Source organism: Sorex fumeus, unplaced genomic scaffold, assembly GCF_029834395.1.
Source record: "Sorex fumeus unplaced genomic scaffold, SorFum_2.1 ptg000009l, whole genome shotgun sequence".
NCBI classification, from domain to species: domain Eukaryota; kingdom Metazoa; phylum Chordata; class Mammalia; order Eulipotyphla; family Soricidae; genus Sorex; species Sorex fumeus.
In genome coordinates, this window is record NW_026606066.1 from 24303181 (window position 1) to 24325773 (window position 22593).

A 22593-nucleotide genomic window follows, 5' to 3' on the forward strand; every position below is an offset into this window, starting at 1 on the left:
TATGAGCCGGCGGTGACGGGGCAACTGCAATCTCATGGGAAGGGGGGCGGTACCAGCTCATCTGTCACACCCTACCGACCTCACGAGTTGCCCCCCCCATGAGCGGCTCTCTGGCACGGCCATAACACCAGACGCACAGAAACCAATCCTGTAATTATCTGGCTCTTTGCAGAAATCCAAAATTGCGTGGCCGCAATAGCGGCCGCACAACATTACATAATTGTCTTAACCAGCTATAGAAAACAAAGTATTTCACAATGCCTTTTCAGCAATTCTGATTGTTGGGGGGGGGAGGGAATTCTAAACAATAATGGTGCATCTTTTGTCGAAATAATGACTGTAATCAATGTAGAGAAGAGTTAAGTAGAAATTATCTGCCTCACAGGCATTGGGAGGGGTGGGAGGGAGGGTATATTGGGGTTCTTGGTGGTGAAAAATGAGTACTGGTGAAGGGTAAGGTGTTTGATCATTGTATGACAGAGACTTAAACCTGAAAGCTTTGTAACTTTTCCCACAGTGATTCAATAAATAAATATAAGAAGAAAAAAAGAAATAAAATTATGGAAAAAAGAATATTTTATTTGATAATAGAATGAAAATAACATTTCAACAAACAATTCAAGGTAAGAATTATCAATAATTTATGTACTTTATTTTTTGGCATTAATTTTTCAAAACATTACTGCACAACTAGATTCTAACAACCAGGTTTCAAGAGCTTAACAACCAAATGTGGCTAGTGGTTCTTACCATATAGTGTAGGACTAATTAATAACAAATCACACTAGTTTGTTCTTAAAACAATATTTTATTGCTATAAAGGCAAAAGCCCATGAATCATTTTCTTAATCATGGAGACCTTGCTCTGGTGGCTAGTCGGATAATAGTTTCATCTGCAGATATCATATCTGACTTCATATCTTTAGTCTTGTTCCTACTTCCTCTTCCCAACAACTGTGCCTATTTTGAACATTTTTATTATAACATCCTGCTCTCGAAGCCTACTCAAAATATCCCAAACTAATTCATTATCTTTCCAAATTAAAAAAAAAGTATCTCTTTCTTTTTAGGGAGGGTCACACCCAGTGGTGCTCAGGGGTTATTCTTGGCTCTGCACTCAGAAATTATTCCTGGCAGGTTCAGGAGACCATAATGTATGCCAGGGATCTAACCCAGGTCAGCCACGTACAAGGCAAGAGCCTTAAAGACTGTATTATCACTCTGGCCCAACCTCTTGATTTTCCTCTTTTTTTCATTCTATGATTTTCTACCAACAGAGAATGCACTTACTCTAACTTTACCTATTCAAGTCACAAATATTTATGTATTTGGCACTGTACTCACTACAGGAGATAGAATAAATAAGCCTAATCTCAGTTTACCCATTTTTAGAAATAATCCTTTAGATGTCAAGAGCATCCTAAAGAAACTAAAATTTAATTAAAAAAAAACTTTGCTGACTTTGAAAAATTAGAAGTGAGTTTGCATTGCTGAATTGTGTTTTTCTTTTCTTTTTTTTTTTTGTATTGTGGGGGTAGGCATACCTAGAAGTACTTAGGAGCTAATTTCAGTGTAGAGCTTGGGTAGGTGTGTGTGTGTAGGGGGAAGGGTGAGGGGATCTCATGCAGTGCAGGGGATCCAACCCAGGGATTCCAAATGCAAAGCTTGTGCTCCAGCCCTTGAATCATCTGCCCAATCCCAGCTGCTCTAAGTCTCATAGACTTTACAATCTGTGGCCTAATTTTTCTATTCATATCACACTATTTTCCCAAATAGAATGTGGATTTCCTAAAAGTGTGGACAAGAGTCCTACTAGTGTGTTTTCCCTGGTGTGCAGTAAATAACAAATTTATGTTTGCTGACAAGTCTTTTAGAGAGACAAAAGAGTCTGTGGCACAAGGGGGTTCTATCCAAAAAAGAGAATATCCCTCATGCCACTCCCCCACTTCCCCGGTACCCACTCCCCAGAAATATTATGGACAATTAGAAACAGAAATGACCTGGAAGCACTTATAAGAATCTCAATGCAGAGAAAAATACTTCAAAAGTTTCATTATCATTTGCAAAACAATTCAGAATTGGAACTTGGGAGATAGTACAGGAGTGAGGGCACATGCCTTGTGTGAATAGGACCACAGTTCAATCCCCCACCCCTGCCAGGTTTCCCACGCATCACCTGCTGTGACCCTGGTTCAGCATAGCTGAACCTGAGCACAACCTCCAAGTTGTCTGAGTATTGCTGGAAGGGGCCCAGGGCCCAGGAATCCCCTGAGCATCACTTGGGAAACAGACAAAATCTGAACTGGCAACACATAAGTTAGGATCCATCACACTAGCTTCTGAACCTCTACCAACTAAGATAAATGGTCAGCTCTCAAAAATCCTTTCTTGACACTAAATGAAAACAATACCATCGATGATGATTAATATATATGCAAAATGTTTCAGAGATATAAAGATCACTCACCACATGTTGTGTTCAAAAACTTTGGCTGGGTCTGTTAAAATCCTTGATCCCAGAGGGGCCACGGGATGGCAACCACTTTGATATCTGTGAGGCACCTCTCTTATCCTTACACAGGAAATAGAGTTTCTCCAAACCACATTCATCTTCATCAGTGCCTATAAAGTTACAAATGATGAATTAAGCGGTATATTGTTTGCCAAATAGGCAAAAACTGTACAAAAAGGTTAATAGCCTGAGAAAGGACTCAGGATAAAAACCTTTATTTTCAAATAGATTTCATTTATTTAATTTTGTGGTGCTGGCATGGAAACGAGGGGGCCACACGGGTGAGGCACACCATGCTCTACCACTGACCTACACATCCCTAGCCCTGGAAATTAAAATACAAAATCTTTTTAACAAAAGGGGATCATGATAACTTTTCTACTGGAGTAATATCAGATCAGGAATAATATCAGATCAGGAGTGTGTAACATTCCTGGCATTCTTTGTAAGTCATAACCTTGACCAAACTGCTTTGTTTGGTACCTGCTAATTTAGAATGTAAAGTAAGTAAGTAAAGGCCCTCCCGTTGATCATCGATTTGCTCGAGCGGGCCCAGTAACTTCTCCATTGGAGACTTTGTTGTTACTGTGTCTGGCATATCGAATACGTCACGGGGAGCTTGCCAGGCTCTGCCGTGCGGGCGAGATACTCTCGGTAGCTTGCCAGGCTCTCCGAGAGGGGCAGAGGAATTGAACTCAGGTCGGCCATGTTGGCTGCGTGCAAGGCAAACGCCCCGCCGCTGTGCTATCACTCCAGCCCATTTATAGAATGTAAACCCAACAAATAGACATTAGGTATTACGAAGGGTTTGGGGGGCTGGGGACACTCCTAGCAGTACTCAGGGGTCTGAAGCCATTTCCAGTGGATATAAGGAGAGCACCATGCAAAATATCGGGGAAGAAACCAGGACTTTACAGGTGCAAAACATGTGCTCTTCCACTGAAACCACATTTATATCCCCATTCAAGTTTTTTTAAAAGTGATTTTATTACCTGAGGGGGAGAGGAGATTCTGAGAAAATACAATTCTAGAGAATAGTTCATAACCACGAGACCAAAATATCAAATATAAAAGGACAGAATAAGAAATTAAATGTATTCAATCTTATCCCTGAACTGAATAATATGAAAATTCATCAATTAATCACTGTATTAAGATATCATACTAGAAATCTTTTTTTCCCTTCTCAATTTGTGGTATCAGAGTTTACAATAGTACTGCAGTCAATATTTTGTGGTTATATAGGATTACACCAATCCAGCATTCTTAGCTCAAACAACTCTGTATAAACATGTTTTGAAGAACAGTCAATAACACTTCTGCAAAATATATTTTCTTGTACAAAGAGCATGCTTAAGCTCCATCACAAGAAGAGAGTCATCAGTTGATTAGCCAAATCTACCCCCATTATGGAAGAATAACTTAAAATTTAATTATGCACTTAATTATGTCATTTAATTATACATTATAAACTGGTGGATATGTTGGTTAAAATCTTTAACACCCCAGAACAATCTCTAACGAATTTACTTTTCCCAGTAAGAACCAAGAGGAAAACTGCTCAGCATTTCAGCCCCATTCGTTATTCACCATAAAACACTCAGTCCGATAATGATGCGAGCTGTCAGGTAAAAAGTGATGCTAAAAGGTGTGTGTACATAATATGCATTAAAGACTAGCCAAAGTGCTATTAGGCATAAAAATGACAGGTATTGTACATGCTTTATCACCTTACAGAAAGTCGCTGGGTTTTAAGGCTGAATTCCAAAAGGAACTGCAGGCATCAAAAACATCTTATTGTTCTTCAACATAAAATCCAAGGTTTTTCTTCTGGAAATGATAACCTTAAAGAAGACTTAGTTACATACACACCCTCCACCACCCAATTCTAATGCTTACATTTAAATGTGACTTTTGGGGATAAGAAATGAAACATTCAACAGCTAGCACTGTGCTCCAGTTTCTTGTTTGTTTTTCCTTCCCCACTAAATGCAAGCTCCTTGGAGGCAAATGGAATTAAATGCTCCGCCTACTCCTACTTTTCCTCTGATGTGCCTTTGTTCTTTTCTACTGCCAGTGTTCCACAGAAGACTAACAAAACCCTACTGCACAATTATTTTTAGAAATCTTTCTGCACGGAATATTATTCATAAAATCTGTATGCTGAAGAGTAGAAACCGATTACACCTAGAAAGAGGCAATTCATGCTTAAAGAGTAAAATGATGTAAACGTTTTCCACCCAGGAAAGTCAAATCAAAATGAAATTCCAATTCTTCAAATAATCATGTGATACTTATCTCTATTTCTATATAGAAGAGGAAGAGAGAGGGGGAAGAAGATAAGAGGGTTTTTTTTTTTCACTATAATTGATGGACAACCTGTAAGAGAGAAGAAGACAAAAAATCATAACCAGACTGGGTATCAGGCAATTCAGGGAAATGTCAGAGATGTCTGTGGACTGCAAGCCGCTGGATGTAGACAGAATCTGGCGTGGTCAGTACCCAAACATGTGGCAATCTGTTGTGCTTACGTGTCCTCATTAGTCACACAAGTGTTTTATGTATTGTATTTGGTTATTAGTGATCTTTAACACTCACATACAGTTTTGCATTGTTCTTTGTCATTGCTATAAAAATATATATCATATATATCGAATAAATGTCTTCCAACTAAATTACAAGCTTGTGGGACAACACCAAGCTACTTGTAAGTTTATTAACTGACAGTACAAAAAAAAAATAATACTTGTCTAGTATATAAATTTAATCAGAAGGAAGTTATTTCATATATTCCAGGGTGGATCCTAAGATTTTTGCCTGTGAAAGGTTGTTTTTTTTTCCCCCACTATAGGAAGGAAGTCATGATGTAATAGTATACAATGAAATCCAGTTATACTGATTACAATGACTAACAAAGATATGCTTTATGTCATGATTATCAATGTTAGCTGAATACCAGGTCATGGTTTGATTTTATGATGGGACAAAGAAAGAAAAGCAGGGTTAGCTCTAAACAGAGATCTGGTAGAGAAGGTTTATCTACCAGATACCAGAATATCCCACCTTCTATTGTCTTTCTTCTTTCCTTCCTTCTTTCTTTCTTTCTTTCTTTCTTTCTTTCTTTCTTTCTTTCTTTTTCTTTCTTTCTAAAAATGAATGGAGAGTCAGAAAGAGGAAGTGCATATCGCAGGCTATGCGGTGGGCAGGGCTGGAGCGACAGCACAGCGGTAGGGCGTTTGCCTTGCACGCAGCCAACATGGCTGCCTGAGTTCGATTCCTCCACCCCTCTCGGAGAGCCCGGCAAGCTACCGAGAGTATCTCGCCCGCATGGCAGAGCCTGGCAAGCTACCCGTGATGTATGCCAAACACAGTAACAACAAAGTCTCCAATGGAGACGTTACTGGGCCCGCTCGAGCAAATTGATGAACAACGGGAGGACCGTGACCGAGGTGGGCAGCAGAAATGGTGAGGATTCCACCTTCTCTAAGAGTATTCTTAACTCCACTTTTCTTTTTGAAAATTTTTTTATTTCAGTGGTGCTCAGGGTTTACTATCTGGTTCAATGCTTAGGGATCATTCTTGGCAGGGCTCAGGTGACCCCACAGAGTGCCAGGATTGAACCCAGTTTGGCAAGCATCCCACTCACTGTACTATTGCTCTGGCCCCTTTACTCCCTTCTTCAAACCCTAATTTGAACAAAAGTTTAACTGAAATGCTATTTCTGCAAGTAATATATGGGTAATTAGCATTTTTACCTGAAATAACACAAAGCAGTATAAAAATATTTCATTCAGAATGTAGAAAAGGAAGAACAAAGGAAAAACAAGACAACCAAGGTGGCATACTGACAAAAAGGCAAAAATATCAGGGTCTTCGGAGGAATGTGGCTCAGCAGTGGACACTTGCTAAAGTGAAGCTGCACATTAGATCCCCAGCGCTGCTCCACATCACCAAGTACAATCCATGCACTACAGCAGTGATCCCCCAGTGCTCCAAGTGTGCAGCAGGGGAATCATGCAGTGGTGCCTAGTACCAGTCTGGCAAGCATATTGTCAAGTTCACACACTCCATGTCCCATGTACGATGAGTGCAATCTTGGCAGCTAGGCTGTTTGAGCCTAGCATCAATGGGTGTGATGCAAGCAATTTCCAGCTACATAGCAGCAAGAGAAATCGAGAAGTTCTACATGGAGTTAGAGAAGTTCTATAAAGAAGACCACACCTGCTACAAGATCATTGTGGGTGATTTTAATGCCAAGATAGGACCGAGAAGATCAGCTGAAGAACTTCACATCGGGACCCATGGCCTAGAATGGAACGAACAGGGTGAGAGACTGTCTGAGTTCATCATGTCGACCAAGACTATTCATGGTAACTCACAGTTCCAGAAGGCAGAATCTAAATGATGGACATGGGAGTCTCCCGGTGGACGATTCCACAATGAAATAGACCACATCATATTCAATCGACGGTTTTGCCTGACTGATGTCGCTGTTGTCCCAAAATTTCGAACGGGATCGGACCACCGTCTCCTTCGTGCAAAATTCTACTTCACAGAGTGGGGAGAAAGGGCTGCAAAGTTCAAAAAGAGAACTCCCAGAATGACCACCAACTGGGAACTCTTTGGTACTATTGCGGCAACATGGGAAGATGCCATTGTTGACAACATTGACGAGGAATACGATCGACTGGTTCAGCACCTCCATGAATGTGCGAGGAACGCCAAGAGAGAGATAGCCACAAAAAGTCGCCTATCTTCGAAAACTCTTGAGCTAATTCGCCAGCGTGGTTTGGCGCATGCCTCAGGCAACCGCAAGCTAACGTCCGAGCTTGCAAAGCAGTGCAGAGATGCAATCAAGAAAGACCTCAAAGAGAGAAGAGCAGAAGTACTGGTAGATGCGGCAGAAGCCGGGAAAAGTATTCGTAACGCCCGCCTGTCCTTCGCCAACTATAAGACCAAGATGACTGCCCTCCGATGTCCTGATGGATCCATCACATCCTCCAGAATGGCAATGGAGAAGATTATCCATGACTTCTACTCAAATCTCTTCGATAGCCATGTCCACTTGCCGACATACCAAATTCCACAGGATGGGTATGTCGTTCCCAACGTTCTCCCTTCCGAAATCCGACACGCCATTTCGTCGGTAAAGAAGCAAACAGCACCCGGCCCAGACAAGGTCAGACCTGAACACCTGAAGAACCTGCCATCAGTACTCATCAATACACTGGCTCGGCTCTTCACTCGCTACCTGTCTGAATGCAAGGTTCCGTCCCAATGGAAAACCAGCAGGACCGTACTACTGTTCAAGAAGGGAGACATCCATGACATTGGCAACTATCGCCCGATCTGCCTATTGTCTGTCATCTACAAGTTGTTCACTCGAGTCATCCTGAATAGGATTGGCAGAACACTAGATGAAGGACAACCATGTGAGCAAGCAGGGTTCCGCAAAGGATTCAGCACCATCGACCATATCCACACGATAACCAAGCTCATTGAGGTTTCTCGGGAGTTCAAGATGCCGCTCTGCTTAACGTTCATTGATTTAAAGAAGGCCTTTGATTCTGTTGAGACGGAAGCAGTCATTGAAGCCCTAGCCAATCAGGGCATTCAAGCCCAATACATCAGGATCCTCCGTGAGCTGTATTGCGGATTCACTACCAGGATCTCACCATTCTACAAAGAAGTGATCGTTGATGTCAAGAGAGGGGTTCGGCAGGGTGATACCATTTCACCAAAACTCTTCAGTGCCACCCTCGAGAACATCATGCGACGACTGGAATGGGAAGGAATGGGAGTGAAGATAGATGGTCGGCAACTACACCACCTCCACTTTGCTGATGACATTGTTTTAATAACACCAAACATCAGCCAAGCGGCACAAATGCTGGCCGACTTTGACCGTGAGTGTGGAAAGGTAGGACTACAGCTGAATCTTACGAAGACAATGTTTATGAGAAACAGCCTTGTTCCTGACGCCCCATTCGCTCTCAATGGAACGACCATCTCCGAATGCAACAGCTATGTGTACCTAGGTCGAGAGGTCAACATGACAAATGACCTGGCACCCGAGCTGCACAGGAGGAAGAGAGCGGCTTGGAACGCCTTCAAGAACGTCGAAGAAATAGCTAAGAGGACGAAGAACCTCCGGCTCCGGGCACATCTCTTTGATTCCACTGTTCTTCCTGCATTAACATATGCCTCAGAGACCTGGGCCCTACGCAAACAAGATGAGAACGCCATTCAGGTCTCCCAAAGAAGAATAGAAAGAGCTATGCTTGGAATATCACGTTTCACTCAAATGAGAGAACGAATCCAGAGTTCGAACATCCGTCGAGGATCAAGGATCAGGGACGCTGTCTCATTTGCCAAGGTGTCGAAAATCAGATGGGCTGGTCACGTAATGAGATTTAAAGACGACCGTTGGACTAGAGCTGTTACTGATTGGATTCCACGGGATGTCAAGAGACCATGTGGCCGCCCACCTACCAGATGGTCAGACTTCTTTGTCAAGATCATGAACGATCGGTTTGAGGCCCTCCATGTTCCCGGAGCGAAGAGATGCCATTGGGCTACACTAGCACGCGACAGGGACAAATGGAGACGTTACTGGCGCCCGCTCGAGCAAATCGACGACTAACGGGAAGTTAAGTGATTAAGTGATTAAGCAGCAAGGTATGAATGGTCACGGTTCTCCCGTTGTTCATCAATTTGCTCGAGCCGGCCCAGTAACGTCTCCATTGGAGACTTTGTTGTTACTGTGTTTGGCATATCGAATACGTCACGGGGAGCTTGCCAGGCTCTGCCGTGGGGGCGAGATACTCTCGGTAGCTTGCCGGGCTCTCCGAGAGGGGCGGAGGAATCAAACTCGGGTCGGCCATGTTGGCTGCGTGCAAGGAAACACCCTACCACTGTGCTATCGCTCCAGCCCAAGGTATGAATAAGGACCACAAAAAGGGGTGCAACACACTGTGAACAGTGTAACCAAAAACATGCAGGCACCCCGGTGACAAAGTCTGACCCCTGGAAATTATGTGTGCAAGCACAACCAAAAAAGTGTGAACCTTAGGGAGTCCCCATGGCTGAATCTCTGAGGACTGCAACCTGATCCACCTAGAGTACCAGGCACACATGTCAACAACAGAAAAGGGAAGTGGGATGGGGAAGGGGAGAAAATTTTTTAGAAAAGGTTTTTTGACAGACAGTAACTGTGTCATGACTTGAATGAGTCTTCACTTGAAAACTCAGCATGAGGGTTGGGGAAGTGACTTAGTGATGAGACATTTGCCTCGAACTTGTGAATTCCTTGGTTTGATCCCTAGCACGTTAAAAAAAAAGCAGTACTTTGTATTTTCTTGATATCAACCCCTTTTTGGATGTGTATTTGGTGAACATCCTTTCCCATTCTGTAGACTGTCTTTGTATTTTGGTCACTGTTTCTTTGGAGGTGCAGAAGCTTCTTAGTTTAAGATAGTCCCAGGTCAATAAGAGAGAGAGAACAAAAGGGAATGCCCTGCCACAGAGGCAGGATGGGATGGGGGGGGGGTTGGGGGGCGGGAGGGATACTGGGATCTGTGGTAGTGGGAAATGGGCACTGGTGGAGGGATGGGTATTTGATCATTGTATAATCGAAACCCAAACACAAAAATTTGTAAGTCTATAACTGTACCTCATGATGTCTCACTAATAAAAAAAAAAAACCCACCATCTGTAGAAATCCTATTGAGCTTTGGAGAGGCTTGTCCCAATATGCATTCTACTGAAAATGAGATTTTTCTTTTTAAAGTAAACTTGTTTGAAAATATGGCTAATCAAAAAAATTTTAATAAGAAAGTGTCCACATTTAACGTTAATGTTTAACACAGTTACCATAGCTTTTCATTGCTTTCTTCTAGCCTCCCAACTCCTCCTCATCATCACCAGACTGTACTTATAACATCACGGTCTCAGGATTATTCTCCACCTCTTATGTCAGGAGTAGTTGGTATTTCTGAGCCTCCAGTAATGTGGGCTGTCAGAAATCTTAATTTCCACAGGATTATTTTCAACGATGTAGTTTAGGCTCACGTCTTACCCTTTAATTTTTCTTTAGGAAATGAATTTGGATAGGAAATCACTTCAGAATAACACCTTGGGAATTCAAATTTTTTGAGGTGTTACTTCTAAGTGAGGCTGGAATGATAGTACAGTGGGCAAGGCATTTTTGCCTTGCACGCAGCCAACCCAGGTTCAATTCCTGCACCCGTCTCAGAGAGCCCAGCAAGCTACTGAGAGTATCTCGCCCGCATGGCAAAGCCTGGCAAGCTCCCCGTGACGTATTCGATATGCCAAACACAGTAACAACAAGTATCACAATTTGTTGTGAGACGTTACTCGTGCCCGCTCAAGCAAATTGATGAACAACGGGAGGACAGTGCTACAGTAAACTGTTGATTTTTCCTTTTTTTTCATTTTTTATAACTTTATTTATTGAATCACCGTGAGAGCAGTTACAAAGCTTTCGGGTTTAAGTCTCGGTCATACAATGAAATACCCGTACCTTTACCAGTGCCCATTCTCCACTACCAAACACCCCAGTATACCCTCATCCCACACCCTCCCCCTACCTGTGGGGCAGATGATTTCCACATTACTCTCTCTCTCTACTTTGATTACAATCAATATTTTGACACCAGACCCACCATTATTATTTGGAATTTTACCCCAACACTCAGATCTGTCAAAAAGGCAACAGTAGACAATTTGTTTTCTATTGCTGATTATGAATAACATCTGATGCCGTGTAGTTTTTGGGGTCTGGCCAAAGGCACAGCAGCAATTTTGGGATATCTGGAAGTCTGAAGGCGACATCAGGCTGCTGATGCACTCGCCTCACAGGTACAGACTGACCTGCTGGCAACACCATGCCCCCATGATTTTTATCTTCTTACTCCAACTTATCAAATGTTATTTAGGAAAAATTTCAAATATTTATAAATAATCCCAACCTATGGATGAAAGGTTTCCTTCAGTTAGTATATCTTGTGTTTTGTTTCTTTGTTTTGGTTGTTTGGGCTACATATTGCACAAAGATCATCCCTGGTGGTGTTTGGGGGATCATAACATGGAATCAGGGATAAAACTGGTCAGCCACTACAAGGCAAGTGCCTTAAACCCAGTACTATCTCTCAGGTCCCAGATTTGTAAATCTCAAAACAAATTAGAAATATGTTAAAGTGAGTAATAATGAAATATTAAAATATAAAAATTTATGAATTTCAGTCATGTTTGTTCTATTTCCTTGAAGAATGACATGGAATTTTGAGGGGTGGAGGATGGGTCCTACCCAGTGATGCTCGGGGGTAACTCCAGGTTCAACACTCAGGAGTTGCTCCTGGTAGTGCTTGAAGGACCATATGGGATGCTGGGAATTGACTCTGTGCAAGGCAAATGCACTACCCAGTGTACTATTACTCTAGCTCCTGACATGGAATTTTGATAGGGCATAAACTGAACCCACATAGTGTCCGGCAGGATGACTATTTCAACATGTTAGTTCCAATCTAGGAGCTCTGTATCTATCTTCTTTTGCTTCTATTTCTCTTAATGGTGAATTAGAGCTTTCATTTTTTTTTCACCTTGCTTGTTAAGTTTATTGTGAATTCCTTTCTTTTTTCAATCCCTTTCCATCTTTCTGCTGTTGCTGCTATGTCCAGGACTCACATACTTGGTTAGGGCTGCACCTGAGATCTCACAGTTGCAGTATGTGGGTGGTGGCAATCCATGTGTGGAGAGGTGTGGCGGACTGAACTCTCAGCTTCAGGTCTGCTTTACCCAAGAATTTGCACTTTAAAAGGAATTAGAGAGGAGACACCTCAGGGTAGGTAGATTAAGACAATGTCACTCCATTTATTAGATAAGTGCCTTTGAGGATAATTTACAAATAATGACTTACATAGTACAATCTAAATATCTCTAAATTAACTGATATCAAATTTTTTTAGTACAATACTACCTTATAGGCTCCTGGACAGAATTTTAAAGAGTATATGAAAGCTTCCCCACACTGAAAAGAAATTCTTGGATACCAGCAGGGTATCAAGAGTCTAAATAATTCTCTCAACTGTCTACCCAAGGATCGCATCAGGTTGCACAGGTATGTCACTCAGTGTTCCAAGAGCATCTTCCTCTTTTGATGCCTGCTCCCAAGTACTACACATGCCATGTCTCCACCAGGGCTTCTGACCAATTGTTTACAGTCAAGACTTTCCCACCAATCACAAGTCCTTATCATCATCTATGCTTCTGATGACTGGCTGCAAATGAAAGGTTTCCAGATAATCAATCAAAGCTTTTTGTAGCTATGTGTCTCCTCTTTTTCTTTTTTCTTCCTCAAATTTATAAACTATGGAATTAAGAAAACTAAAACAGACAGACCTGAGTAAGGCTTATAGTTTGTAGGACATGATAACCCCTCTGAAAAAAGAGCTATAATGTTTTATATATATAATTACATATAACATTATATATAGTCATATGTATGTATATATATATAAATTCTTTTGACTTTGGGTCAAGGCAAAGTCATAAGAAAACCTTCACACTGATGAGGACCACAGACTTCTGGCAGGGCAATACTGATCATTATTGAATACTGATCATTCAATGACCTTCTTGACCTATAATAACCTTTATCTTCATTACTAATATTAAAAACACAACCCCTGATGAAGTTTCTCCATTTTCTGCACATATGTCTATTGTATGGTCTTCAAATGTGCATTCCACTGCATAAATATGCATGATGAATTTCCTGAAAAACTACTGAAAACATTGTTTTCACTATGTAAGTATAGAGTCACCCTACCTGGCTCTACACTCAGGAATTACACCTGGTGGTGCTCAGGGGACCAAATGGGATGCTGGGAATCGAGTCCAGGTCATTCACATGCAAGGAAAGCACCGTACTTGCTGTACCACTCCAGCCCCTAGGCTCACCCTAACTCTATTGGTCATGTAACAGACCCCCACAATTCCTCTCCTTGAAGCTTTCTCTACAGCCTGTTCAATTTGTATATGATGCCCATTGTGTACAAGTCATTTTCTTGCCAATATACTCCATTTTTTCCTAACCAGTTTTTGCTATGATTTTTAGTTAACAGCAGTTAACTATATTCATGTTCCAGAGAATTCCTCCCTTTCTGATATCCTAGAATAAAAAGGATTTGGCTTTAATTGTTTTTATTAGACTATGTTTCATCTGTTTTCTCCCATCCAACCTGTTAATAACAGATAGTTTGAGTATGGGGGAAATTTTCTGCCAAGGAGGCAGGGGGAGGGTAGGAAAGGGGCGCTTCCATGGTGGGGAATGTGCACTGGTGGAGGGATGGGTGTTTGATCATGGTATGATTGTAACTCAAACATGAAAGCTTGTAACTGTATCACATGGTGATTCAATAAAATAATAAGGGGGCTGAAGTGATAGCACAGCGGGTAGGGCATTTGCCTTGCACGCAGCCAACCCAGGTTCGATTCCCAGCATCCCATATGGTCCCCCGAGCACCGCCAGGAGTGATTCCTGAGTGCAGAGCCAGGAGTAACCCTGGAGCATTGCTGGTGTGACCCAAAAAGCAAAAAAAAAAAAATAGTAATAATAACAATAATAAAAGATAGTTACTACTGAAAGAGCTGAGACATAAGGAATGATCTCCAATCTCTTCATGTCCCCCAAAAGGTTCTGCGTGAGACTGCTGGCTAAATCTCATTGATCAACTCTACTACTCCTTTCTTCCATTTTCTATTTTGCCGTGGAAAACTGAAATTCTCAAAGCCTTTTGGTAATCCTCAAAAGAAATTAGAAATAGTCACCTATATAAATGTTTAAAAATCATATCTAATGCACAGAAGCAATAAAATTACCGAACTAAAGGAATAGTTGCACTTTTTATTCAAGACAAAAAATTTTTGAAAATGCTGCTTAATATTGATGCTGACAGTTTTTCTCCTGTGAGTGACTCAGGAATATTATCAGTAGTTGGTGAAGGGAACTAACTGCAGGACTGATGAAAATATTGCACTATTAGCTATGACTAGGCTGAGTTTGACAGTTTTACTTGGCACACCATGAAAAAAGAAAAATCTCAGGAGTTTTTTTCCCCAAGATGCTTCTTATTGATGGCCATTATGTTTAGGAACTGTTTAGTCATCCATTGTTAATGTAATAGCTACAGATGATTAAGAAAAATACATTTTTAGAATTTATAATTTAACAGTAGTTTTTAATTCCAAAATTTTTAAATAAAATGAAATAATTTAAAGTGAGTGGGAGTGAGGAGAAGGCTCCAAGGGCTGGAATGCATGATTTGCATTCCTGAGAACCTAAGCTTGATCCCAGCAGCACATGTGCCTCCTCTCTTCCCTCTCCCAGCACCAATGGGGGTAGCCCTGGAGGCTCCCAAATCATCAGGACTGGCTGACTGAATGCCAGGAGGGTTCCTGAGCCCCCTGAGCATTGCTTTGATGCACTTCCTGCCCAGTTAAAATGTAGAGCCAGGGAGATAGCTTAAGTAGTAGGGACATGCCTTGCTTGTACCAGACTCTGAGCTTGATCCCTGGCACTGCCTACCTGCAGGCCACTGTGACCTGACACTACCATGTAGAGCACATTTTTTTAAAAAAATTTTTTTTATTATTTTTAAATAATAGAATCTAGAAGTATTAACCTATTCCCAGCATCTTACATATATTATCTAACACACTGATGCTGGTATTGCAATATATCCTAATTAAACTAGATTCAAGTGTGAGCTACTGGTGGTGTGTGCCAGCATCAATATATTACATTCTATTTCCCTAGCAAGGGCATTATTTTTATACCCTCAACACAGATAAAAGTTTATACAGGAAGCAGTAACATACTTGAGTACTTGAGGTCGTCCATCCAGTAACTGATGGGGATTCCATATAAGCCCAAGTAAGGAGAATTCACACTCCCCACCTGATACCCTCTAAAGCAAGTTTGTTACTCATATACAAACAAGTCACCCACTTACGTCCTTTTTATGTGTCAATTGAAACATTTTAAACTGGAAAAAAATCAGGGCCACATCTGACTTTGCTGGGGATAATTCTGGCTCAATGTTTAAGGGTCACTTCTGGCAGTGCTTGGTGGACCCTGTGATGCTGGGAATCAAACCTGGGGGCCCTTCAGGCAAAGTATATACTCTGGTCCTTGGGGTAATCTCACCAGTCCTCATTTTCTACTTTTGTATACTACACATACAAGGATTAAAGTTCTGTGTGTGTGTGTGTGTGTGTGTGTGTGTGTGTGTGTGCGTGCGCGCGGACGCACATTGGAAATAAAACTCAGGGACTCGCACAAGTCCATATTATTTCAAAATGCAGTTACGGACTACATTTGATCACGTGTAGATTAGATCCCACTTCAGACCTCCATAAAATAAATGCTGTGTTAGCCAAGATTTAGGAAATTATAAGGAGCTCTCCAAAAGATAAATGTTTTGTCCAGTCCTAACTTGCTTCAAACGTGTATTTTTCTCTTGGTGAGGGGATGGAGCATGTCAAAAGTATTAACAGGTGTCAGAGAGACAGTGCAGTAAATAAGGTGCTTATCTTGCATGTGGCTAACCCCAGTTTGATCCCTGATCCCTATCTGGTTTCCTGAGCACTACAAGGAGTTGATCCATGAGGCAGAGCCAGGAGTGAGTCCGGAGCACCACAGCTGTGATCCCCAAACAAACAAAAAGAGAAACAAAAAAGAAAGTGCATGGGGGTGTGGGGATGTGGAAGGGGAAACACTGTGTTGTTTGGGGTGTTGGAACATTGTATGAGTGAAACCCAATTGTTACTAGTATCCAAAATCATGGTGAAAAGGAAAGACTGCATCACTTCCTCAGGGAAGTTCTCAAACAGTAAAAAGTTTTCCATTTATCCAAAATGCAAAATCCATTCAGTTGACATTAAGCAAAATGTTGTAACTGATGTGAGTTCGGAACCTAGGAATTCTCTCACTGACCCACACCCCCCCACCTTCATCTCTCTCAATTCTCTCTCTTCTCTTAGGTCTTATTTTCGTTTGCTATTGGATTGCACCCAGAAGTGCTTAGGGCTTACTTTCTGCTCTGCACTCAGAGATCACTCCTGGTGGGACTTGGGAAGACTATATGGGGGATCGAACCTAGTTGGCCACATGCAAAGCAAGCTCTTTAGCTTCTGGCCCCACTTCTCTTGGATCTTAAATAACAAGCGATGCCACCAGAGATGTGAGTCCCCCAGAATTTAGGATAACATGGTTATTCTCTTTCTAGTACTTAAGTCTCAAGTACTTTGCTTCACCTAAATACTCTAACCTTTTAACATTCAGATCTTTGCCATACTCTAGTATTTTTTACGCAGCTGAGCAGTACAGGGTAAGGCCTTCTTGTTTCCCATACTTTTTAAGCTGGATCCTAAGCTTGCTTTCTCACATTAAATACTACTAGAGGAGAACCAAAGAACTAGAGCAAACAGTATTGCTGTTTGTGTGAATCTATAATGACTATTCTTGGAGCACTTAGCGGGTTCTGAGCAAAAACTATTTGTAAAGCTCTCTAAGAATGATTCCCAGTTGTCCTACATCACTGAAGTCTCACAGGGAAAGAAACGGCTGATAATCATACACTAAATCATACACTAATCCCTCTCCCATGTTTTCTGGGTTTTGAGCATCCTTTAAATAAATTAGCGAGATACTCCTGTCTTTATCTTTCTAACTGTTTAGCTTTCCTTTGCAGCTGGGAAGCCAGTACAAAGATTTCATTGAGAGGCAGAAACACCATCTAGATAAAGCTGCACTAAACCTTACCTGAGAGGATAGCATTAATGAGAGCAAATTAAAGTGCTATTGTTGTAGTGCTTTGGAGAGTGAACACAGGCAGGTAAGAAACACCTAAATATCGACTACACTGCCATGAAAGCGAAGCTTCAATTAACCCTGGCAATTTCAGAGAACTCTGAGGGTGACCATCTGCAAGGCAAACGCGTGCATCTTGTTTTAATCTTTCTTTGGATGATTATAATTTAAGGGCATAAATAAGATTATTAGCAAGAAGAAAACAACAGCAATAATTATAGTAAGTATTTGCAGAACACTTTGATCACACTATGACGTCAAGTCACTATGCAGCTTCAAAATGAGAATCTCATGCTCCATACTGGCTTTCCAGGACCAGCCTTAAAGGTGGCCACACAAAGAGAGAGGACTGGGACACGAAAGTTATGTCCTTAAGAAATTTCATATAATGTCATTTAAAAGTTGCCTTAGCACAAAATGTCTGAAGGGGACACAATTCTGATTACTGTGAAAGTGGTCTCCAAAAACGTGCTAGAGCAAACAGAAATCCATCCTCACTTACTAACTTGGCATTTCCTATGTGTGCTAAAGTAGCTCCTGAAAACATTGAACAGATTTGTAGGCTGATAGTGGGCATTAAATGACATTCATACTTTAGATGCAATCAGTCCTTTCAAGTAAAAGTTAAAAAATAAATAAATAAATAAATAAATAAATAAAACTCACATGGGAGCTGGAGGAATAGTACAGGGATTAAGGCTCTTTGTCTGGTACTCAGTCAAGTCCAGTTTGATCACTGGTCCCACATGTGGTACTCCCAGCACTACTAGGAGAGATGCTTGGACAGAGTGAGAAGTAAGTCCTAAGCAAAGCTGTTTGACCCAACAATTGCCCCATGCAACACACACACACACACACACACACACACACACTTCATAAAACCCCTCATATGAACAAAATGGAGTTCTGCCCTTAATCATACTTCTGCTTAATTCCTCATTGCAAAGTTCCCAACAGCTTGACACATTGGATGATAGGAGATGCTTGTACTTGCATGCAGGGTTTTCCCAATCAATTTCTGACTAATATATAGTACAAAACATAATTTTATTTTTAAGAATCAGTTAATAACTAGGTATTAGACAAATGTTTGCAGCTATAACAGAAGTGAATGATAGTGTCCAGATGAATGTATTTTCATAATTTCATAAGAATATGGGATTCAGGTAAACAGAGATTATAGCACTATGAAAGTTCTATTTTAAAGAACTATAATTATAATTTTTTTAAAGAAAGGCAAATATCAGGTTAATTTTTTAACTGCCAATCCTCTTGAGGCACAGCAGTCAACAAAAGATCCAGAGAAGAAAAAGCACTGCACTGTAGCACTGTCCTCCTGTTGTTCATCGATTTGCTCGAGCAGGTACCAGTAACGTCTCCATTGTGAGACTTGTTACTGTTTTTGGCATATAGAATACGCCATGGGGAGCTTGCCAGGCTCTGCCATGCGGGCGGGATACTCTTGGTAGCTTGCCGGGCTCTCCGAGAAGGATGGAGGAATCGAACCCAGGTCGGCCACATACAAGGCAAACACTCTACCTGCTGTGCTAGTGCTCCAGCCCAGAGAAGAAAAAAAGTAAAACAATAATTTAACACATGAGAAGGGGTAAAAACTAATGGGTCAGAGAGATAGTACAGGAGTTAAGACACTTGCCTTATATATAGCCAACGTTTGATTCTTGGAACTGCATCTGATCCCCTACCACTGTCAGAAGTGTCCCATGAGCACAGAACCAGGAATAGCCCTTGAAAATCACCACGTGTGGCCCAAACCCCTCTCCTCTATACATTATCTGAGGGGGAGAAAAATCTGAAATCTTGGAACATGCAATTAAAAAAGGAGAAGGGAATTTTGTTAGGCATTATGCTAAAGAGTACTTGGTTTCACTGTGCCTTTATGCCGTATGCTCCCAAAATTCTAAAACTGACATGACGAAATCTTCCAAACCTGATTATCATTTGCATTCAAAGTACAGTGATCTAATGTAAGTACTACTGAGAGATTATATAACCAGATGAAAAGTTAGAAAAGTCGCATGAAGATGATGATTTCTGATTCAAGCAGCTGATTTAGTTATTCTTTATATATCTAAAACAATAAAGCCGTTCACAACTGGTGAAGTATTAGACAAGAGCCGTGGAGGACATCTTTAATCTCTTCCAGGAAATTTTAGGTCAAGTTGCTCAACAACCTAGAGGTTATACCACGTTGGAGCACCATCATCCAAAGAACTGTTGACATTGCTACTGACAAAGAAGAGCAAGGAATAGAGGGACAAGGAATTGTTTGTTTTAACTTAACAAGCCACCTGATACAAGTAACTAGCTATTCTATTTGCCTTTTGAGGATGAAGATTTCAGGAAGGATTCATTATTATCTTGACTCCACCTGGAAGGACTATTATTTTGGAGGTTTTTAGTGCTCTTGATGTGTACTATGAAGAACTGAGCTTAGAATGGGGAAAATGCATTCAGAGCATGTGAGGACAGTGCTACAAGCAGGACTAGACGCTGTTCGGGTGGAATTGCCAAAGTGAACGTTATAGTTCAACCACAAATTTTGTGCATTCACAGGATGATCCAGTGGGAGCACCTCCCTCACTACAAAGCAGATTCTACTGAACCAAACACTGACAGATGATGAACGAGACACATCATAAGTGAAAGTCCTTATTGAGCTATGCACTCCAGGCTATTCATGACACCATGATGCAATGTGAGAATATGGGCTTGCCACACAGACGTCTCCTGCCCTGCAGAAATAAAATGTACTATCAAGAATTAGGGTTCAAACTGTGGCTGCTTGAGTCACACTCAGAGATCTAAGTACTATACAGTCATGGTGTGTTGTGCCACAGCCATCTGCACTTCTTGTTTTTTTTTTTTTTTTTTTTACTTTTTGGGTCACACCCAACCCATGCTCAGGGGTTACTCCTGGCTCTGCACTAAGGAATCACTCCTGGCGGGGCTCAAGGGACCATATGGGATGCTGGGAATCGAATCCAGGTTGGCCGCGTACAAGGCAAATGCCCTCCCCGCTGTGCTATTGCTCCACCCCCCCCCCCATCTGCACTTCTATGTTCATTGCAGCACTACTCACAATACCCGGAATCTGAAAACAAACCAAGTGCCAAAGAACACACAATTGGTTAAAAAAAAACTACGGTATATCTACACAGTGGAATACTATGCAGCCACCAGGAAAAATAAAGTCATTAAATTTGCTTATAAATGGATGGGCATGGAGAGTATCATGTCGAGTAAAATGAGTCAGGAGAGGTACAGACATAGAATGATTGAACTCATTCTTAGAATAAAAAAAACATAGTATGAGACTAATACAATGGACAATAAAAACAAAGATTGGTCCACAGTTGGATGCCTGTCTCAAGTGATGAGGGAGAAGGCAATTTGGATAGAGAAGGGACCACTATGACAATGATAGTTGTAAGTGGTCATTCTGGATAAGAACTGCACGATGAAAGTAGGTAAAGGAACAAACAGGATAACTTCTTGGTACCTGTTTTGCAAACCATATGCTCAAAAGGAGAGAGAGAAAAAGAATAAAATGTCTGCCATAGAGGCAGGTTGGCGGGGGGCGGGGAAAGCGCTGGGAGTGTCTGGAGGGAAACTGGGCACAATGATGGTGGGAAATGTACACTGGTAGAGGGATGGGTGACTGAAAATTGTATGGCTGAAACCCAATCAACCATGAACAGCTTTGTAACTGTGTATCTCACAGTGATTCAATAAAAAAAAAATAAAAATAAACAAAAGAATTAGGATTTAGAGGCCAGAGAGATAGCACAGCAGGAAGGACACTTACTCTGCACACAGTTGACGTGGGTTCAATCCTGGGCACCCAACATGGTTTCCCAAGACCACCCAGGAGTAAGCTCTGAGGACAGCCAGGTGTGTGTGGCCCAATCCCCCCCATGCACTACCCTGCCCCCACCACTACCAGGACCAGAAAAAGAAGAAAGGTTCTTACACTGTCTTCTAGAAAACTGAAAAGTAGGGGAAGTAACTTCAGGACAGCCAAACTCTGCCCCAGCAGAGCCTTTGTTGGATCAGTAATGAATGGACGGCTAAGCATGCATATGTAGCCATCTGAATGAACTTAATATCTCCTTCAGAAGGTCAGCAAAAATATTTATAGACAGAAATAAGATGAATGCCTTCAAAACCAATCCTCTTTGATGGCACCTTGGGATAGCAATGTATGAAAGGAAGATAAAGAAAAGTTTCCTCATTTGCAAGAATATTTAAGGTCAGGAGAGATTGTATAGCAGGTAGGGCACATGCCTTACTTACATCCAATTAGGTTCTATCCCTGGCATCCCACAGGGTCTCCTCAGCACCCAGAAAAGTGATTCCTGAACACGGAGCCAAAAGTACTCCTGAGCACAATCAGGTGTGGCCTCACCAAAAAAGCAAAGAGTATTTGATAGCCGCTGACCTCATAATCAATACTGTAACAAGTCAATATTTAAAGGTGGTAGAACAAAACTTCACACCATTATTGCCCTGAAAATGAGAATCTTTGTAAAAAATAACCTCCAGATTAATATTCCCTTCATGGAAGAAGTTCACTCATGTGCACTTAATTCTTGTTTAAAAAGGAAACTGGATTGAGTCGTCTCCTGATGTTACTCCAGTTCCAAATGTAAAATGCAAACATTGTCTCAATTCTGGATAGCGCTGGAAAAATATCCATTTCTCTGTTAAAAAGCCATTAACATGTGATCAAACTGTTCATATTTTTTACTATTTATGTGAGACTTTTCCAGCCCTGTCTTTGATAAAAATTCAAGAAACTGAATAGATGTCTCTTTAGCGCTGCCTCTCTGAAACAGGGCAAACAGCCACAGCAATAAAATATTCTAAGGAAAAAGCAGCAGATTTCACACCACCATTATTTGAATACTGCTTTTTTCCAAAGTTGAAGAGATGTCCTATTAGTATTTTTGTTTACTGCTTAGTTTCAGGTTTTTTTAAATAACGATGGAATTTTCACTTTAGAGTATTAGATCTAATAGTTAATAATCACCATAACCTTTTAAGTAATGGTTTTCATTTCTGCCATGAAATATTTCTCCTGTTTTTACCAGAACACATTTCCATATCTTTCTTTTGTATGCTGCTATCTCAAAGAGCCACCAAGGAGGATTGTTTTGAAGGCATTCAA

The 22593-nt window shown here is 41.2% G+C and overlaps 1 protein-coding gene across 2 annotated transcripts in view; it reads right to left on the minus strand.

Moving 5' to 3' along the window:
- METTL8 (methyltransferase 8, tRNA N3-cytidine) overlaps positions 1-22593 on the minus strand; it is a 105832-nt gene that overhangs the window by 45564 nt on the left and 37675 nt on the right. The window contains exons 1-2 of one of the 2 annotated variants that reach the window (XM_056110235.1): positions 4243-4340; positions 2468-2622 (exon numbers count right to left, since the gene is read on the minus strand). In XM_056110235.1, the coding sequence (XP_055966210.1) occupies positions 2468-2616 (149 nt within the window). In that variant the 5' untranslated portion in view covers positions 2617-2622; positions 4243-4340. Of the gene's footprint in view, positions 1-2467; positions 2623-4242; positions 4341-22593 lie in introns of those variants that run through there. The other variant, XM_056110234.1, reaches the window with a different exon arrangement.